The following is a 19028-nucleotide window of genomic DNA, read 5'->3' as shown; positions in this document are numbered from 1 at the left end:
GGTTAAGACTAAACCCTTGCAATACCGCATAACACCTTCAAGCCCACGAACATTTCAAGCACGAAACGCGGCGTACGAAAGAATAACAAATCTTCAGCATCGCGAGACGTCGCAGACGCCTGAAGATTCGTTCTTCGACGAAATTTTCTTCCTCGATAAAAACACCTTCTTAGAAGACCAGACAGTCATACGCACTAACATCTTCTCAAAACATATCCTTCGCGAAGACTCAAAACAATAATTTTTACCATTAAGTTTGTTGCTGATCACAACAAACTCTTAACGTCCTAAACAGACTTAGCCATCTCGTAGAGATGACTCTCGTACATCCGACACAAGGACAATAGCGATATAAAAGAAACCCAAAATTTTTGGTCAGCACTTCTAGGAGTCTTAAAAATTGTCCTTGGAGAGATGCTCGGTTCCAACCATACAAGTCGTATAAGCCGAGAACCTATCGCGGACTTTAAATTGGTATGAAATCAGGATGAAACTGTAACGGGATACGTAAGCCGAATTAGTCATCGCACCCCCTAAAACCAGAAGTAAGCCTAGGTTTTGCCATAAACCCAACACACTGGTCTCTAACATCTCTAGGCATGATATCAAAAGATACGAGATCCCAAAATATGTCTCTTCGCTTGTATTCCAATGTTTATGAAGTTCCGAAAAGCAAAATTTTCGTACATTCTCATCTAAAACAATCAGTGAATATAACGATCTACAAAGAGTTAGATATGAGATGACAACTCATACTCTTCCCTCTACAATCGAACGAATACAAACATGTTCTTAAAACGCGAAACACAATTTATTAAAAAAGTCGCAAAGCGGCTGGGATTCGAAGCCACACGCTTTCAGTCCCGAAAACATAAATACGGCCACACTCGGCCAAAGTGAACAGCCTTCAAGGCTAATCTTGAGGCCGACAAAGGTCCACTACAAAATGCCATCAACGACAACATAACTGGACCGTAAAAGGTCTCACTGGAAAACAGGTCATAAGCATCTTAACTCCAAGACGAACTACGAAAGGCTTGATCCCTTCGACAAGGGTACGTAGGCAGCCTTCATAAGGCGCAGCCCCAATAAAAAAAACTTTTCTTTATATGCATAAGTTTTTCTTCGTCAATGTTTGTCTACGAATCTTCGGATACGAACTTCGTCCAACATGCCTATCTTGCCTAACTCGCCTAACCACACGCTAGAATCTCATCAACGATCCACGATTCTAACGGGCTGGGGGGCTAACTGTTGGGGTCAAAAATGGTCACGACGAAGTTAACATCCAAATCTCCGTAAAAATCAGCATGAACGCTTTTTACGAAAGTTACTCTTCGTACAAATAATCTTTACAAAGAGCCTTGCGCTAAAATCTTGTTCCGATCTCAATCGAACCACTAAATACCGATTGTCCGAAGGCAACATACACGTATCCAAATCGGCCACAGACAAGCTCAAGTATGGCCATCGGACCACGCACAAGCCAAGCTCGATCGCTACATAGCGACCGAGCACGTACACAGCTCGGGTGCTCGGTCGCTACGTAGCGACCGAGCTCTAGCCAAGCTTGGTCGCTACGTAGCGACCGAGCTCCAGCCAAGCTTGGTTGCTACGTAGCAACCGAGCACGCACACAGCTCGGTCGCTACTTAGCGATCTAGCTCAAGCCAAACTCGGTCGCTATGTAGCGATCGAGCACGTACACGGCTTGGTCGCTACGTAGCAACCGAGCTCTCCCAAAACGTTGATACGACACGAATCCATGCATTCTCGTCTACTCTTTAATGCTATCTTCCGTAGGCCATGGCTAAACAATTCTTTGTTTCTCATCACTCGATGTCATCAGTCAAACTTTACGATAAAAACCGCGGGAAGTTCATTTTTATCGAAGAAACCGTGATAAACGTTGTGAGTCGAAGACGGCCCAAAGAGACCTAAAACGCAGCTCGAAGCCCACTTACAATTTCTTATCCGAAAACCCATAAGCCTTATGACGGTTTATGCTTGGTTCGTAAGGCAAGATAAATGTCAAGTTTTCGCGGATAAATGTGGAGTTTCCAAAGATAATCACGAAGATCGGAAAAATCGGAATATCTCTATTTTTGAGATATGACAGCTTAAGGACAGAAGGGAAAAAGCTAAAACCAACTTTGGAGGAGTATATAAGGAGTTCTAAGCGAGAGGCACAAGATAGAACTTTTTGACAGCAAACTTAGCACTTAGAGCAGTTTAGGCAATTTTTCGTTTTGTTATTCGAGCTGCGACTCAATTAGGTTTAGCAGCTTTAGGGTTTTAGAACTAGGAATCTCGCCGACAGCCCTTGTAGCCCAGGCTCTTACCTTGTTGTAACGCTTAAACTCGAATTCGGAATAAGACCTACTTTGCTATCTTTTCGATTTATTATCTTTTCTCGTCTTTATTTCGTGTTCTGATTTCTTGGCGTGTGGTATTAGCAGATATTCGAGACTTCTGGGAAATTAGGGTTCTCCTACTTTCCTTATTTAAACGGAAATCAACAGTGCAAATTTTGGTTCCCACAAAAATATAAACAAAGATAATATTTTTTAAAAGAGTTAATATTTATTTAAAAGAGTTAATATTTATTTAATTTAAGTAAAATTTTAAACAAGTGATATAAAAATATTTAATAAAGATAGTATATCCATTACTTTTGAAAAAAAAAACATAAATAAAAACATAAGACACGGTTCATGATTATTGGAATTCCTAAAAATCCTAAGTGACCATAAAAATAATTATCCTATCTCTACACAGAAATGAAATATCAAACAACGAAGAAAGAAATGGTTTTGTAAAAAAAACTACACGAACATTAAAGGAGAAAAGTCAAATAAGAGAATCGCCTAATAAAATCCTAAGTAGCCATAAAAATATAATATTCATGATATCTCTACAGACACAAAATGAAATATGAAACAAAGATGAAAGAAATTTTGGTTTTGTAAACTAAAAAGAAACTACACGAACGAGTAAAGAGAAAAGTCAAATAAGAGAATCACCTCGACACTTAGGGTTTGCAAAGGAATTTGTGTCTGCTCTTCCACGCTATCTTCGCACACACAAAAATACTTTATAATGAAATTGAATGTTTAATTATGTATAATCAACTGTGATATACTAGTTTTACCTTTAGCGAGTGTATTGAATCTGAGATCTGAAGTGATTTGATTTTTAATGAGTTTTCAAATGATTGTAGCAGAATCTGATGATTTGGTTTAATTTTTGTTAAATAACTCTAGAATCCCATATAAAACTATGTGATTTAGATTTTTATTTTTATAATTACAGAACTCCTCTCAAACACTCTAGAAACACTTAATACACTTTAAAATCTCTAATTTAAATTTTGTTCAATAACAGTAGATTTCAGAATGTTTTATAAAATGACAAGTTCAATAACACTGGATTTCAAAGTATTTTTTAAAATCCATGTTTGAATAAAAGTGAATTTGTCATTTTAATACAAATCAGCTCAAACTCTAAATTGAATACACCCCCTTAAAGTTTCAAGGTCCAGTGAAGTGTTTTTCATAGAAAAGAGGTGTTATTATTTTTAGATTTTTTTTAAAAAGATTTTAATAAACATATTATGATAGAATAAAGGATTTAGTTGGCAAAACTTTTTTGTTTGTTTCACTTTCAAAAAATTAATTTAAATCTAAATAAGAGAATATTCCAAGCATATCCGAATATTTTTTTGTGAAAACCAAAAAATTGACACATAAAAATTACAGAACTTGAAAACATTTTATTTTTTGCGTGATTCTTGAAAACACACAAACATACCTTGCAAACTCTTTATTATTATTGAGCGTGATAACGCACCAGCTCAAATAGCCGTTCCACTTTTTCAGCACAGGTGCGCCATACAATAAAAAAATCTTGAATGGCGTTGATCCGTAGCGGACCTCTGACCGAAAGTTGTTTAATGCACAATCGTTTTTTTTTTTATCCTTGAAATAACTTCAAATGTCTCGTCTCCAAACTCATTGTTAGAGGAAAGAAAATACTGAAAACGAAAACAAATCAAAGCATACACCAATAGGTACTTGAAAGATAAATACCCTATAAAAGGTGAAATGTGTAGAAACCATGGCTTCATACTTCCTTAAGAGAGACAGTTGCAGTCTCATCTTGGGTATGTAGATGGAGAATTGGAAGCATCTTCAAGAATGGTATCATTGAGCCAACTTGGACCTCCACGAGCTATATAAGATTGAAACCGTCCATCTTTAGTAACACTGACAGCGATCAACTCAGCTACTCTATTTGTAGTAACATTCACAACTTCCACATAGCAATTTTGGAAGCAATTTAGTGCTTGTCTAGTCCGTTCAATGGTATTGGACAGACTAGGGAACCACTGAGGATTATTCAGAGCTTCCAGCGTATGAGCTGATGAGATTTCCATGATCACTCTGTTCCAATGCAGAGTATGAAAATCTTTTGCTAACCAACACAATGAAGTAAGGACTGCTTCCAGGTTTGAGCTAACCCATGTGAAGGATCTCCGACTGTGTTCCATTGCCTGGCCTCGAAAATCCCGGATCACCCAAGAAGCTCCCGTATGTTGAGAATTAGCTGACCAGGAGCATCCTACATTACATTTTACGAACCCCATGGGAGGTTTTTGCCAAGCCCGCTCATTATCCAATACTCTGGTTGCACTTTATTCTTCCTGATCTTTCTGAATGAGCTTAAACCAAATGGAAGATTCCTCAGCTGCTTTGGAGTAGATGGTAGCTGCCGAGAATCTTCTCTGTTCAAAACAGAAGCTATTCCTTGCTTTCCATAGGTGCGAGAGTATCCAAGGGAAACGTAGCCTCTCAGATTGTCTAATTCTTTGATTTTTACTAACTGAGAGCACATGGTACAAGTTCAAAAGAACCAAGTGGTGGGAGAAACCTGCAGATGGGAGTGGAATCTGAGCGCGATCCCATGTTTCCTTAGCCACATCGCAGGTAAATAGAACATGACATATGGTCTCCTGATGAAGTCCACACAGAGGGCATGTTGTATCCAAGTTGATACCCCTTGATCTCAACCTTTCTTTGACTGCGAGTGCACCAGAGAGAGCTCGCCACAGAAAGTGTCTGAGTTTTGGAGATGTTTTTGTTTTCCAGAGGTCACTCCATAGCTTTTTCTCTAGAGGAGGAAGGGGCTGCGGTGTAGGAGATTGCAACTCTTGTATGGATTCAAGGAGTTTATATCCACTCTTGGAGTCATAGAAACCACTTCTTGAGAAACCCCAGACCAAAGAATCACCAGACCGTAGATTGAAACGAGTATTAAGGACGATGCTTACATCTTCTTCTTCAAAGAGCTGTCTCACTCGAGTCTCATTCCACCTTTTTGACGCAGGGTTGATCAGATGATCCACAGTTAAGGTCAGATCCACAATGGCGTCTTGTCTATATCTCGGGGCTCTAGGAACTTTATCAATAATCCAACAATCAGTCTATACTTTTGTGTTTGCCCCATTACCAAGCTTATGAAGCAACCCCTTCTTGAGAAGCTCCCGTCCATGTTGAATGCTTCACCAAGCGTATGAAGGCCTCGTCCCAATACCACATTCCAAGAATAATGACCGAGGGAAATACCTATGCTGTAATATTCGGGCCAAAAGGGAATCATGATGTTTCCATACTCTCCAAGCTTGTTTCGCAAGTAACACTTGATTGAACTTCTCAATGTCTTTAAACCCCAGTCCTCCCAACTCCTTGTCTTTACATAACTTCTGCCAAGCAATCCATGATATCTTCTTCTTGTTGGTACCATTGCTCCACCAGAACTCAATCATTGCACTTGTCAGCTTAGCACAAAGATCTTTTGGCAATTTGAAACAAGACATTGCAAACACGGGAAGAGCGAGAGCTACTGATTTCAGAAGTATTTCTTTACCTCCTTGGGAGAGTGATTTGGAGAACCAGCCCTTTAACCTCCCTTGTAGTATCTCTCTGATGAAGCTAAGGAGTTTCCTTTTCGAACCACTAAAGCATTCCGGAAGTCCTAGATAAGAACCTTCTCCACCTTCTTGCACAATGCCTAAGACGTTCTTGACTTCCTCTTTGATATTGTCTGGTACCTTTGCTCCAAATATTATAGATGACTTCTGGAGATTAATTACCTGGCCAGAAGCTTCTCCATCATTTTTCAGACATTCTAAGATCTCAGTTGCTTCCATTGAGTTTGCTTTGCACATAAGCAAACTATCATCCGCAAACAGTAAATGGTGCACTGAGGGACAAGCCGGTGAGAGTTTGATTCCTTGAATGCGTCCAGTTGCTTCGGGAATGTTTAGAGAATTTACCAAAGCTTCTGCACAGAGGATGAACAAGAACGGAGAGAGAGGATCCCCTTGACGAATGCCCCGTTCCGGTTTGATGAAGCCATGAGAATTCCCGTTTAGTAAGACCGTAAGGTGACTGAAGAGACACAAGCCATGATCCAACAAACCCATCTTCTGTCGAAGCCAATCTTTTCCAATAGCACTTCAAGAAAGCTCCACTCAACTCGATCATAGGCCTTAGACATATCAGTTTTAACAGCCATGCATTCTTTGGAGACGTTGATATTGGTTTTCAGACCATGTACCATCTCATGGGCGATTAAGATATTGTCTGAGATTAATCTCTCTGAGACAAAGGCCCCTTGAGTCTCTGAGATGATCTGTGGCAGAACTCTCTTCAGTCGATTACAAAGGATTTTTGATATCACTTTGTACGGCACCGAGCATAAACTGATTGGCCTCATCTCTTGCATCTTTGTTGGTTTAACTTCTCTCCAGTCCAGCGGAAATATTGTCAAAGTGGGTCGCATGTAAGTTTTAAATTTGGGCTTTGGCTCCGACTTAGTTTTTATTTGCAGTTTGGGTCGCGTCACTTTTTGACCCTATACAAGTCATCCACCAAAGACGTATCGCACCCTCCTCTTCCTGAGAAATTGCGAGTTTGCCACTTCAGCCTTCGCACGTGAGAGAGACTATCACGATTCCCAAGACAGACGGCCCAGTAACCTCTTACCCGCAAACCACCGCGGTAATTAAACAGCTTTCTTCTCCTCTCTCTTTCTCTCTCTCCATCAAATTATTTTACTAAACCTAAAAGTCAAAAAGTCTTGTCTCCTTCCGAGCTCTCGTGACTAGTTTAGCAGCTTCGAGCTCTGATTCACTAAAGCAGTTCAAAATCGACTTTAATTTAGATATCTATGGTTTCCCAGACGAACGCCGCCAGAACTTCCGGTCGTCACCGTCGAAGATCCACACCGACACCCCGCAAACAGGCCCGACCTCGGACCACCAACCGATACCCAGGTACTGTGAAAGATTTTAAATATTTCTCCTTATCAGAACTCGACTCTGTCCTCTCCTCAAACTCTGCATGTCACCACTGGAATGTAGCTGCTTTTTGTGGGTCTCATTAGTTTTAGATCCGAGGTAAACAAACTTTCGTAATATGTTCCCATATTTAAATGAGCAATCATCTCCTTTTGTAGTTTCCGACTCTGACGAAGATAAAACGGCCTCCTCCATGGATTCCACGGCACCGACATCTCCACCGGTCGATGCCGTAGATGACGGTTCATCTGCACAATTGCCTAGAAGACTGTTTGGTCCAGGCTTTTTCCCAACTGGTTTGCGGCTGAACATATACTCCAAGGCCAACGTCATCGGGGCTGTTGCGTCTGTTCTAGCTGGTTTGGCGGACATTGACGTTTTAATCGGCTCTCAGTTTGGCAGATTGTTTCACCTACCTGCTGCTCGTTGCCACAACTCAACTAAGCTCATTGGAAGCCTCCTCTACCGTCAGCTTATTACGACACGAAAATACGAACTTTGGTACACCTTCAGTACTCATCCTCTTCGTTTCTCCCTAGATGAATTTCACTCGATAACTGGCTTGAACTGCGGCGCATTCGATATAGAAGATTCAGACCCTAAGGCGACTGCAGGTAGTATTATGTGGCAAAAACGTTTTGATACAACGGTGGGTGATATAAGCGTTGCTCAGGTTCTTGAGATGCTACGCAATCCATTTCTTGCCAGTTGGAAACGACTTCGTTTGGCTTTGATAGCTTTGGTAGACGGGGTTCTTTGTTGTACTAACAAAACCCTGAAGCTCACCCCCAAGTATGTCGAAATGCTCATTGACGTACCATCCTTCTTGAACTATCCATGGGGTAGACTCTCGTTTTTACACACCTTATCTCGTTTTTTGCCTCCCCCTGTCAGTAAAGACATCCCTGACCCGCTGCAAGAACTGCGGATCCGGTTATCTCAACAGACAACCGCATGCTATGGCTTTCTCCTAGCTCTCCAGTTGCTTGCTTTCGAAGTCGTGCCTCAGCTCTTGGCTAGAATTCCTGATGCAGGCAACACATCTACTTTTTTGGAGACCCTTCCGCTTGTGCGACCACTGTAGTTATCCTCACCACCAAAGACATTGTCGCTTCCTAGGTTACCGTACACTTCAGCCTCATTCCGGAAGCCGAGCGCCACCTGTGGTTGGATGAGGTCGAAGACTTGCAAGTAACTCGTTTTGTCCACCGCTTTAGTTCTGGCCGTACATTTACTACTGAAGATTTCAGAGGTGGAGACAAGTCTTTTCGTATTCGAGGGAAACAACACGAAAATGCCTTTCTTCCACCGGAAAACAAACCTGAAGTTGTACCCATCATCAAGCGTAATTTACGGCCGCGTAAACATGCGGCTGTTGTTGTTAAAGACCTAACATCGTCCGAACATAACGAACCCGAGGTCCCTCATCAATAAGGAAGTTGTCCAGACAAAGATTTGAAACTGTGGATTTTAGAGCAGCTTCAAAACATGGCCAGAGGGATCTACGAGCGCTTGGAAACAATGGAGAGAAATATATGCTCTCACTTAGGTGTGTCCCCACCTAACGTCCACCACACACGGAAAAGGAAGGCGGTTGATGATAATCATGGACTCTCTGATTCTCCGAAAACTGTTGGTATCCAAAAGCAGCGGCCACCCCGCAAGTCAAGAAGAACAAAGTCAACTGTTACTAAGCCTGCAACGAAAATACATTCCTATCCACTACGCTCTGCAGACGGCTTACAGGTTCATCCAACTAAGCATGGCTAAAAATTAATGTATTCTGATTTGTTATGTGTTTTGACCCCAAAAGAAATCTCAGGGAAATATAGGACGCACCCCACCGTGCTTTAACTAGGAGACTCGAGCCGATTACGACTGTGCCCATGATCGTACTCCACCATTCGATGAACATGTGAACTATCATGTTGAGTGAGAGAGTTTAGGTTTCTCCAAATGTTGTTGTATGTTTAGTGTACATTTCTGAAAGGTGGTGTACGGTTTTCATACAGGAACCACGTACACCATACGCTGTACCAGATGAATCGAATTCTGAAAACTCCGTCACAACGGTCACTGTTTATAATCCTCTTATATTTGTCCGTCCACGGTCCTATGTGTCACCAACCAAGGTGACTCAACCTCTTTATAGTTAGTTTCTACTTTGGTAGCATATCAGCGTTTCAATATTTTGTTTTAAAATTTTTATGTTCACAATTTTTGAAGAGTGGTATAGACCAACCCCCCTGTATAAGTGATTGGACTCCAACCAAGCGCTTCCACGATAAAAAACCTGTGACGGTCACGTGGAAAAAATCAAACCCTCATGTCTACAACTCGGGGAAAATAGTACCTGCCAGTGAGACTCCACCATCAGCTGCGTATCCGGACTCTGTCCCAAAATTTACCATCCACCCCAGCTGCAGATGACATGGAACCTCTTTCCAGAGACTTAAGTGCTACAAAAACTCAGTCAGCTGTTATTGAGGGCGCTGCACGTGATTCGGTGGCCGTTCAAAATAAAAGCTCCCCGGTTGAGGAGGAGGAGAAGTATGAAAGTTGCAAAGAAAACATCTCCATTGATTCCCAGTTGCAAGAGAAACATCCTGGAGCTGTAGAAACCTTGCCTGGTTCTGACACAGATGAGGACGACAATTCAGTGGAGAGTGGTGGTAAACGTCTGCACAAAAAATCCCAGAAAATTCGTGGAGTGTACACCCCTGATGCAAGGTTGAAAGGGTTGTTCATGAGCGAGAAGAAGACTGAGTGTAGGCCCCTACCCAAGACAAGTCGTGCTATTTTAAAGAAGTTTAGGGATATTCTTAGTGAAAACCTCGTGTAGTAAGTTTGGGATGTAATTTACTTTTAGAAACATATAGACATCTTGTTCTGGCTGATTCCAAATATCGTTCAAGCTGTTTTAATTTGCAGGCAGTTCAAAATCAAGACCTCTCGCATTCTCACGAATTCTTTCTTCCTTGACATAGCTACACCCGGGAAATGGTTGTCCGACGAGGTACGAATTTTTTTTTCAACCTTGCACAGTTATAAGTTTGTCTCATTGATTTTTGCTGCTAATAATGTAACACAGCACATGCATTTGATAATGCAAATGTTGTGGAGGCGTCGTGGGAGTGTTCTGCAGAAAGACCGGATGGTAATGTTCGATCCGTACTTTATGAAGATCATTACCTCGAACTGGCCCGCTTTCAATGAAGCTGATGATAAATTGGATTTTGATTGGGGCACAAACATAGCAGCTCATATTACAGGAAAGTGTAGGGGAAATAACCTTAAGTTGGAACTTGGTCGCGATGTCGACATGGTGTACGCTCCAATGCATTGGGGGAGGAATCATTGGGTTGGTCTTTGTATTAACTTGCGGACTTCTAACGTCACCGTCCTTGATTCGTTCATCACTGAGAATCCAACTGAAGCAGATGTTGATGTGCAGATGACTCCTATTATGAAGTCCTTACCATATATACTTGAGCAATATGTCAGGTATACAGTGTACCAAATCAGTAAAGGAGTGCGATTTTACTCGTGGAATCGGGTTGAAGGCATCTATCACAAAAAAAGGGTGGTGACTGTGCGCCTTGCGCCGCTAAGTTTATGGAGATGCATTCTAATGGTGATGGGAAAGAAGAGATGTGTTGGATAATAGACAAAATTGTGGATAAATTTCGTGAACAGTATGCAATGGACTGCTACGAGGAGTTCATTGGCGATTATCGGGTTGCAAACGAGGCCAGTATGAAGTAGAAGTAACTTGATTCTACCTTTCTACTTTTGATATCTTGCATATTTCTAATGTTTTATCCATTCACCCATGTGCATTTTGATCATATAGATTAGGATTTAGCCATATTTAGGTTGCATTTTGCATACATGAGTCCTTATCAGGTATTGGAGTACCACATGGAGTTCTTGGAGACATTTGGGTGCAATTGGAGTCCAAAAGAAGTGTTTAAAGTGATCATTGGGCGAGCACCTTACCGGAGCGACCAGTCCGGAGCGACACCATCAAGTCGCTCTGATCTCCCTATCAGAGCGACCTTACCAGAGCGACAGGAAAGAGTCGCTCGCGTTTTGATCACCCGGAGATGCGAGAACGAGTCCGGAGCGACCTCTCGCAGCGACACAACGAGGTCGCTCCCGAAGCATGGAGCGACTACTCGGAGCGACGAGCGGAGGTCGCTCGCGTTTTCATCACTCGGAAACGCGAGAACGAGTCCGGAGCGACCTCTCGCAGCGACACAGCGAGGTCGCTCCCGAAGCATGGAGCGACTACTCGGAGCGACGAGCGGAGGTCGCTCCGCGTCTTATTTCTGCTCGAACTTATGATTTCTCAAGGGCCTTTTGGTCATTTCATGATGCACGTTTTTATTTTCTAAACCTATGTTTTAATACTCTGTAAGCCACCAGGAGGCAGATCATCTTTGTTCTTAAGAAAAACCACCAAAAACCTTTGGAAAGTCATCTCTTGAATCAATTGATCAGTTTTGTTATTGAAATTCTGTGTTCTTATATCTATTTTTTTTGTGTTTCTCTACATGATTAATCTGAAATCCAACATGGGTTTAAGAGGAATCATGGAGATTAGTGAGTAATCCCCCTTTGAATTCATGGGTTAGGGAGATTAAGGGTGATTAGGTTAGAGCTAGGATGTTTTAGTGTAGATCATTCATATTTCCTTGCTAGCAGAGTGAACCTAATGCATCTTCTGAGTTGGCCACTCAGTTGTTGATCCTTAGGCATTTCTCACCCGAAAGGTGTTCGAGGAAATGCCCGAGACAACTCTTCCTAGCTTTTAGCATACTTTGCCAAAGACATTTGTTGTTAGAGGTGCTAAGATAGCCATTGGACTTGCTAGTTATGATTACTTTCATATTATTCAACCAAAGACATTTGATGCTTGGATTGTGTTAGTAAATGAACATTCATCTAGACATAGAGTTTGTTTAGGATTGTGTCTAAGCTTAAGGTTGATAGTTTGATTGATCGTTTGCCATCCTTAGTTCGAAACTTGATCACCCGAGGTCTAATCCCTATATCCATGAGTTCTCTTTTCCCATAGTTAAGAAAGTATCATTTAGTTATTCCTTTTAGTTAGTTATAGTTTAAAAAAAACCTTTTAAAAACCATTGGTTGCACTTAGATTAAGTGATTACTTGCATTCTCGGTGCTTTCATATCTCTCAGAACTGGTTCGACAATCATTTATACTACAACATTTGTCTTAGGAGCCTTGAAAACTCCTAACATCAAATTGGCGCCGTTGCCAAATTCTGAGTAGATTTAAACATTGAGATTTAGTCAATTGCTTGAGACTAAGTCATTTTTATTTTCTTTTGTTACTGACTCTTTTTCACCTCCTCTTATTCTACAGGTGTATGAACTTGCGGAGCAACGGTCCATCAAACCTAGTTCCACGAGCTGCAGACATCAGAGCTTTAGAGAGAGAGTGTGCTAGAAAGAAAAGAGAAGAAGAGCAACAGGCTCAACTGCAAAGACTGAACACTGATATGGGAGACGTTCATCAGCATGATGCAGGCGTCAATGGCGCTAATAACAATGCTCCAGCTAACCAACAGCGAGCAGCTCGACCCATTGGCACTTACGATCGCCCCAACATTCATGGTCATAGATTGGGAATCCGAGCACCCGCTGTGGCAGCCAACAACTTTGAGATCAAATCAGGACTCCTCAACGTGATCGAGAACAACAAGTATCATGGCTTGGCTCTAGAGGATCCATTTGATCACTTGGACAGGTTCGACAGCTACTGTGGGTTGTCAAAAACCAATGGTGTGTCCGAAGATGCCTTAAAGCTCAAGCTATTCCCTTTCTCTTTGGGGGATAAGGCACGTCAGTGGGAGAAGTCTCTACCCAGCGACTCTATCACCACTTGGGATGATTGCAAGAGAGCATTCTTGGAGAAGTTCTTCTCTACTTCAAGAACTGCTAAGCTGAGAAATGAGATTTCCAGCTTTCAACAGAAGGGCTTGGAAGGATTCAGTGAAGCCTGGGAGAGATTCAAGGGCTACCAAGCTCAATGCCCACACCATGGTTTCTCTAAGGAGAGTTTGCTGAGCACATTCTACCGTGGTGCTCTTCCTAAGTACAGGGCCAGACTGGATACAGCTAGCAATGGGTTCTTCTTGGGGAGAACTGAGGAGGATGCAGAGGAGCTGGTTGACAACATGGTTAAAAGTGATGCAGTCTACAGTGGAGACCACGACAGAGGTAGTAGAACAGATGATAAGCAGACGAGGAAGGAGTTGAAGGCTCTACAAGATAAGATAGACATCCTCATTGCTGACAAAGCTACCCAAGAGCAGCTGCACTTTGTTGGCAACCCAAGCCAAGAGACACCAGTTGTTGTCCATGAAGTTGAGGGTTTGGAAGGTCAGGAAGAGCTGTGTTTCATCAACAACAATGGTAGCTGGTACAAGAAAGAGCCCAACTTTCAGTACAACAACTACCAACAGAAATCCTATTCCAACAACCAACAGAGTGGTTATCAGCCTCGGAATAATCAGCAAGGCAGCTATCAACCTCAGCAAAACCCTCCTCCTGGTTTCAACAACAAGGGCAACCATTCTTCCCAACAGCAATCTAATCCCTCTACCTCAACTCCTCAGGTCAACACCACTGAAGCTCTACTGAAACAAATCCTGGAGTCTCAAACAAGAAGTGAGAAGCATGTTGGCTATGAGTTGAAGAACCTTCACTCAAAGATTGATGGGAGCTACAATGAGCTCAACAACAAGTTCAGAGCTTTGGAGAACCAGTTTGCTGCCATGAACACTCAACAAAATCGCCAACAAGGTTCTCTACCTGGAAAATCTGAGCAAAACCCAAAGGAAACCATGAAAGCTATCACTCTCAGAGTGGTAAGGAGTTACCTCAGAGAACTCTCACCAAGGATGCTGTGAAACAAAGTGAGGGGGTTGCCATCAACATAGATGATGAAGTGGTGATTGTTGATGAGAAGATCAATGACGAGATCTTAGAGAAGATAGTGGAAGCCAAAGGAAAAGGAAAGGTTGGAGAAGAGAAGAAAACAGTTAAGGATGGTGAAGTTGTCACTCCTGCCAGTGAAAGTTCTTTTGTTCCTCCTACCTATGAGCCCAAGCTCCTATTACCAGGTCGATTCAAGAGGCAGCTGCTAGAGAAGTACCAAGCTCTATTTGAAAAGCAAATGAGTGAAGATCACAATGCCCATTATTGATGCTTTCATGCTGATTCCTCAATATAGCAAGTTCCTGAAAGATGCTGTAGCTGCAAAGAAGAAAGAGATGGAGGGCATGATGATTCTCACTTATGAGTGCAGTGCTATCATTCAGAGGCTTGTCATTCCAAAGAAGCTAGAAGATCCAGGATGCTTCACATTACCTTGTGCTCTTGGACCTATGGTATTTGATAGATGTCTCTGCGATTTAGGAGCTAGTGTCAGCTTGATGCCCCTATCTGTTGCTAAGAAGCTCGGCTTCACTCAGTACAAGAAGTGTAGACTTTCTCTGGTATTGGCTGATCGTTCAGTGAAGTACCCTGTGGGTATCTTAGAGGACCTCCCAGTGATGGTTGGAAATTATGAGATCCCTACAGACTTTGTGGTGCTTGAAATGGGTGAAGAAGCTCAAGACCCTTTAATCCTTGGAAGGCCTTTCTTAGCAACAGCAGGAGCTATTGTTAATGTGAAAGAAGGCAAGATTGATCTCCATCTGGGTAAAGGGCACATTCTCCATTTTGACATCAAGGAGGTAATGAGGAGGCCAACAGTTCAAGGGCAAGTGTTCTACATTGAAGAGATGGACGCCCTTGCTGATGAACTCCTTGAAGAGTTGTCACTAGAGGACCCTCTACAGCATGCTTTGACTGTAGAGAGAGAGGCTGTGGTGATTGAGAACCTGGAGAGTACTGCCTACGGGATGATGCTGGATTCACACCAGGGGTTTGTCAGTAAGGATCAGTACGAGGAGCTTCCACAGATGGTTCACCAAGAAGTCTCAGCCACTCAGCAAGATGACACCCAGCAGAATGACTGGAGTGAGCTTAAGGCACCTAAAGTGGAGCTTAAACCTCTACCCCATGGTGTAAGGTATGCATTCCTTGGTCCTAATGAAACTTATCCTGTCATTGTGAGTAGTGAACTTACTGAAACTGAGCTATCTGAACTTTTGAAAACGCTTAAAAGATTTAGAAAGGCAATAGGTTACTCACTGGATGACATCAAGGGAATATCACCCTCTTTGTGCATGCATAGGATACATCTTGAGGATGAATCAATGACTTCTATCGAGCATCAAAGAAGGTTAAACCCTAACCTGAAGGATGTTGTAAAGAAAGAGATTCTTAAACTCTTAGATGCTGGTGTTATTTACCCTATCTCAGATTCTAAATGGGTATCACCTGTGCATGTTGTACCAAAGAAAGGTGGTATCACTGTGATTAAAAATGACAAGGATGAATTGATACCAACAAGAACCATCACAGGTCATAGAATGTGCATTGATTACCGAAAACTAAACTCCGCATCTAGAAAGGATCATTTCCCATTACCATTTATTGATCAGATGCTTGAGAGACTTGCAAATCACCCATTCTACTGCTTTCTTGATGGGTACTCAGGATTTTTCCAAATCCCCATACACCCCAATGATCAAGAGAAAACGACATTCACATGTCCCTATGGTACCTTTGCATATCGAAGGATGCCATTTGGTCTATGTAATGCTCCAGCCACCTTTCAAAGGTGTATGATGTCAATTTTCTCTGATCTGATTGAGGATGTTGTGGAGGTATTTATGGATGATTTCTCTGTCTACGGATCTTCGTTTTCTGCTTGTTTGTCAAACTTGTGCAGGGTCCTACAGAGATGTGAAGACACCAACCTTGTGCTGAATTGGGAGAAGTGTCACTTCATGGTCAAGGAAGGGATTGTGCTGGGACACAAGATTTCAGAGAAGGGGATTGAAGTGGATAAAGCCAAGATCGATGTTATGGTTGGTTTGCCCCCACCAAAGACAGTGAAAGACATCCGGAGTTTTCTTGGTCATGCTGGGTTCTACAGGAGGTTCATCAAGGACTTCTCCATGATCACTAGACCTTTGACCAGGCTGCTGTGCAAGGAAGCCACCTTCAGTTTTGATGTGGAATGTCTACAAGCTTTCAAGAAGCTGAAAGGTGAACTCATTAGTGCTCCAATTGTCCAGCCACCTGATTGGGATCTCCCTTTTGAGATCATGTGTGACGCTAGTGACTATGCTGTGGGAGCTGTTTTGGGGCAGAAGAAAGATGGCAAAACCCATGTGATCTACTATGCCAGCCAAACCCTCAATGATGCTCAGATACGGTATGCCACAACAGAGAAGGAGATGCTGGCAATTGTTTTTGCCTTTGAGAAGTTCAGGAGCTACTTGGTTGGGTCTAAAGTCATTGTCTACACAGATCATGCTGCCTTGAGACACCTTTTGGCCAAGAAGGATGCAAAACCCAGGCTTTTGAGGTGGATCCTTTTGCTTCAAGAGTTTGATATGGAGATTAAAGACAAGCCCGGAGTTGAGAATGGTGTAGCTGATCATTTGTCCAGGTTGAGGGTAGAGTCTGGTATTCCTATTGACGAAGGACTTCCTGAGGAGCAGATCATGGCTATTGAAGCAGTGATAGCAGTTTGTGAGACTGGTAGGAAGCTGGAAGAAGTCAAAGCAACAGAAGAGAAGGAACCTTGGTATGCTGATTTGGTGAACTACCTAGCCACAGGAAGAGAACCTTTGAATCTTGTGGGCTATGCCAAGAAGAAGTTCTACAAGGATGTGAAGAGATACTACTGGGATGAACCCTATCTCTACATTCTCTGCAAGGATCAGCTTTATAGAAGAGTGGTTGCAAATGAGGAGATTGATGGGATCCTTACACAGTGTCATGGATCATCTTATGGAGGCCACTTTGCCACCTTCAAGACAGTTGCGAAAGTATTACAAGCTGGATTCTGGTGGCCACATATGTTCAAGGATACACAAGACTTTGTCTCAAAGTGTGATTCTTGCCAAAGAAGAGGAAACATCACAAAGAGGAATGAGATGCCTCAGAATCCAATCCTTGAAGTTGAAGTGTTTGATGTGTGGGGTATTGACTTCATGGGACCATTTCCATCATCTTTTGGAAACAAATACATCCTTGTGGCTGTCGATTATGTCTCCAAATGGGTGGAAGCTATTGCAAGCCCCACCAATGATGCTAGAGTTGTAACCAAGATGTTCAAGAGCAACATCTTTCCAAGGTTTGGAGTCCCAAGAGTTGTGATCAGTGACGGAGGTTCCCACTTCATTAACAAACTGCTTGAGGGACTTCTCAAGAAGAATGGTGTGAAGCACAAGGTGGCAACCCCTTATCACCCCCAAACAAGTGGCCAAGTTGAGATTTCTAACAGGGAGATCAAGTCTATCTTGGAGAAGATTGTGGGGATCACAAGGAAGGATTGGTCCAATAAGCTCGATGATGCACTTTGGGCTTATAGGACAGCGTACAAGACACCACTGGGCACCACACCTTTCAACCTAGTGTATGGGAAAGCTTGCCATCTGCCAGTGGAGCTTGAGTACAAGGCACTATGGGCAATAAAGTTGCTGAACTTTGACATCAAGAGTGCCAAGGAGAAAAGGATTTTTCAGCTACATGAGCTTGATGAGATAAGAATGGATGCTTTTGAGAACTCAAGGATCTACAAGGAGAAGACTAAAGCTTTCCATGACAAGAATATCCTGAAGAGAGAGTTTAAAGAAGGAGATCAAGTTCTTCTCTACAACTCTAGGCTGAAGCTATTTCCAGGAAAGCTTAAGTCAAGGTGGTCAGGTCCTTTCAAAGTCAAAGAGGTTAGGCCATATGGAGCAATAGTTTTGTGGAGTACTGATGGAAGAGACTTCACAGTCAATGGGCAAAGGGTTAAGCTCTACATGGCTACTGCACCAGAGGAAGATGGGGTTTCAACTCAACTGTCTGACCCTACCCCGGCCTAATCCAAAAAGAGGCAAAGTCAAGCTAGAGACTTAAAACAAGCTCACTTGGGAGGAAGTCCCATGCGTATCCTTGTATATATTGCATTGGTATTTTCATTTTCATCTTATTGAAAAAAAAAAAAGAAAGAGAAGTCGTGTGCAGGTGCTTGATCGATGCAGGTTCGAGCAAAAATCGTGCGTGGGAGCGACCTCTCAGAGCGATACTTCGAAGTCGCTCCAGCTGGGAGCGACGTTACGGGAGCGACACCTCGAGTCGCTCGGCTTAAAGACGTTTTGTGCTCCAAAAACGCTCTCGGAGCGACCTCTCAGAGCGAGCACATGAAGTCGCTCCAACTGGGAGCGACGTTACGGGAGCGACACCTCGAAGTCGCTCGCGTTTTCGTCGTCACGGAGCTCAAAAACTGGCTCGGAGCGACGTCCTAGAGCGACACCTCGAAGTCGCTCCAGCTCCAGAGCGAGGTTTCGAGAGCGACACTCCAGAGTCGCTCGCGTTTTCGTCGAATCACGACGCGAGAGAAGGACTCGGGAGCGACCTCTCGCAGCGACACCCTCACGTCGCTCCCGAACCGGTCCAGGTAAGTTTTCTGACTCTAAACCCCGGTTTACTTCAAGTAAACCGACCCTAACCACCCTAGACCGAACCGGA

General features: G+C 42.8%; 3 protein-coding genes and 1 non-coding gene across 4 annotated transcripts; 2 read left to right on the top strand and 2 right to left on the bottom strand.

Annotated features, from left to right (window-relative positions):
- Nucleotides 1–4631: 4631 nt before the first annotated feature.
- Nucleotides 4632–6483, bottom strand: LOC106363756. The gene is made up of 3 exons (XM_013803450.1): nucleotides 5592–6483; nucleotides 4996–5456; nucleotides 4632–4880 (listed from the first exon to the last, which is right to left on the bottom strand). Exons 1-3 carry the CDS (start codon nucleotides 6481–6483, stop codon nucleotides 4632–4634), a joined length of 1602 nt encoding a protein of 533 aa, XP_013658904.1.
- Nucleotides 6484–7477: 994 nt separating this feature from the next.
- Nucleotides 7478–8443, top strand: LOC106363755. Its single transcript, XM_013803449.1, has one exon. The coding sequence runs from the start codon at nucleotides 7478–7480 to the stop codon at nucleotides 8441–8443; it is 966 nt and encodes a 321-aa protein (XP_013658903.1).
- Nucleotides 8444–9790: 1347 nt separating this feature from the next.
- LOC106363754 lies at nucleotides 9791–11124 on the top strand. Its single transcript, XM_013803447.1, has 4 exons — nucleotides 9791–10197; nucleotides 10291–10375; nucleotides 10451–10863; nucleotides 10923–11124. The coding sequence occupies exons 1-4, from the start codon at nucleotides 9791–9793 to the stop codon at nucleotides 11122–11124; spliced, it is 1107 nt and encodes a 368-aa protein (XP_013658901.1).
- A 2203-nt stretch (nucleotides 11125–13327) lies between these two features.
- LOC125590815 lies at nucleotides 13328–13434 on the bottom strand. Its single transcript, XR_007326817.1, has one exon. It is a non-coding gene; the product is annotated as a small nucleolar RNA R71 (small nucleolar RNA).
- Between the last annotated feature and the right edge of the window lie 5594 nt (nucleotides 13435–19028).

Source organism: Brassica napus, chromosome C7 (assembly GCF_020379485.1).
Source record: "Brassica napus cultivar Da-Ae chromosome C7, Da-Ae, whole genome shotgun sequence".
NCBI classification, from domain to species: Eukaryota; Viridiplantae; Streptophyta; class Magnoliopsida; order Brassicales; family Brassicaceae; genus Brassica; species Brassica napus.
The sequence above is the reverse complement of the archived record's forward strand: the minus strand, read 5'-3'. Positions and strand labels throughout refer to the sequence as shown.

Excerpts from the sequence above, each read along its gene's own strand:
- LOC106363756 (XM_013803450.1), bottom strand. The coding sequence starts at position 6,483 with ATGGGTTTGTTGGATCATGGCTTGTGTCTCTTCAGTCACCTTACGGTC. Across the intron at positions 5,457-5,591 it reads GTCATTATTCTTGGAATGTG|TTCCTAGAGCCCCGAGATAT; the intron begins GTATTGGGACGA and ends TTATTGATAAAG. Across the intron at positions 4,881-4,995 it reads ATCAGGAGACCATATGTCAT|TTAGTAAAAATCAAAGAATT; the intron begins GTTCTATTTACC and ends ATGTGCTCTCAG.
- LOC106363755 (XM_013803449.1), top strand. The coding sequence starts at position 7,478 with ATGTTCCCATATTTAAATGAGCAATCATCTCCTTTTGTAGTTTCCGAC.
- LOC106363754 (XM_013803447.1), top strand. The coding sequence starts at position 9,791 with ATGGAACCTCTTTCCAGAGACTTAAGTGCTACAAAAACTCAGTCAGCT. Across the intron at positions 10,198-10,290 it reads ATTCTTAGTGAAAACCTCGT|GCAGTTCAAAATCAAGACCT; the intron begins GTAGTAAGTTTG and ends TTTAATTTGCAG. Across the intron at positions 10,864-10,922 it reads ATACTTGAGCAATATGTCAG|GCATCTATCACAAAAAAAGG; the intron begins GTATACAGTGTA and ends ATCGGGTTGAAG.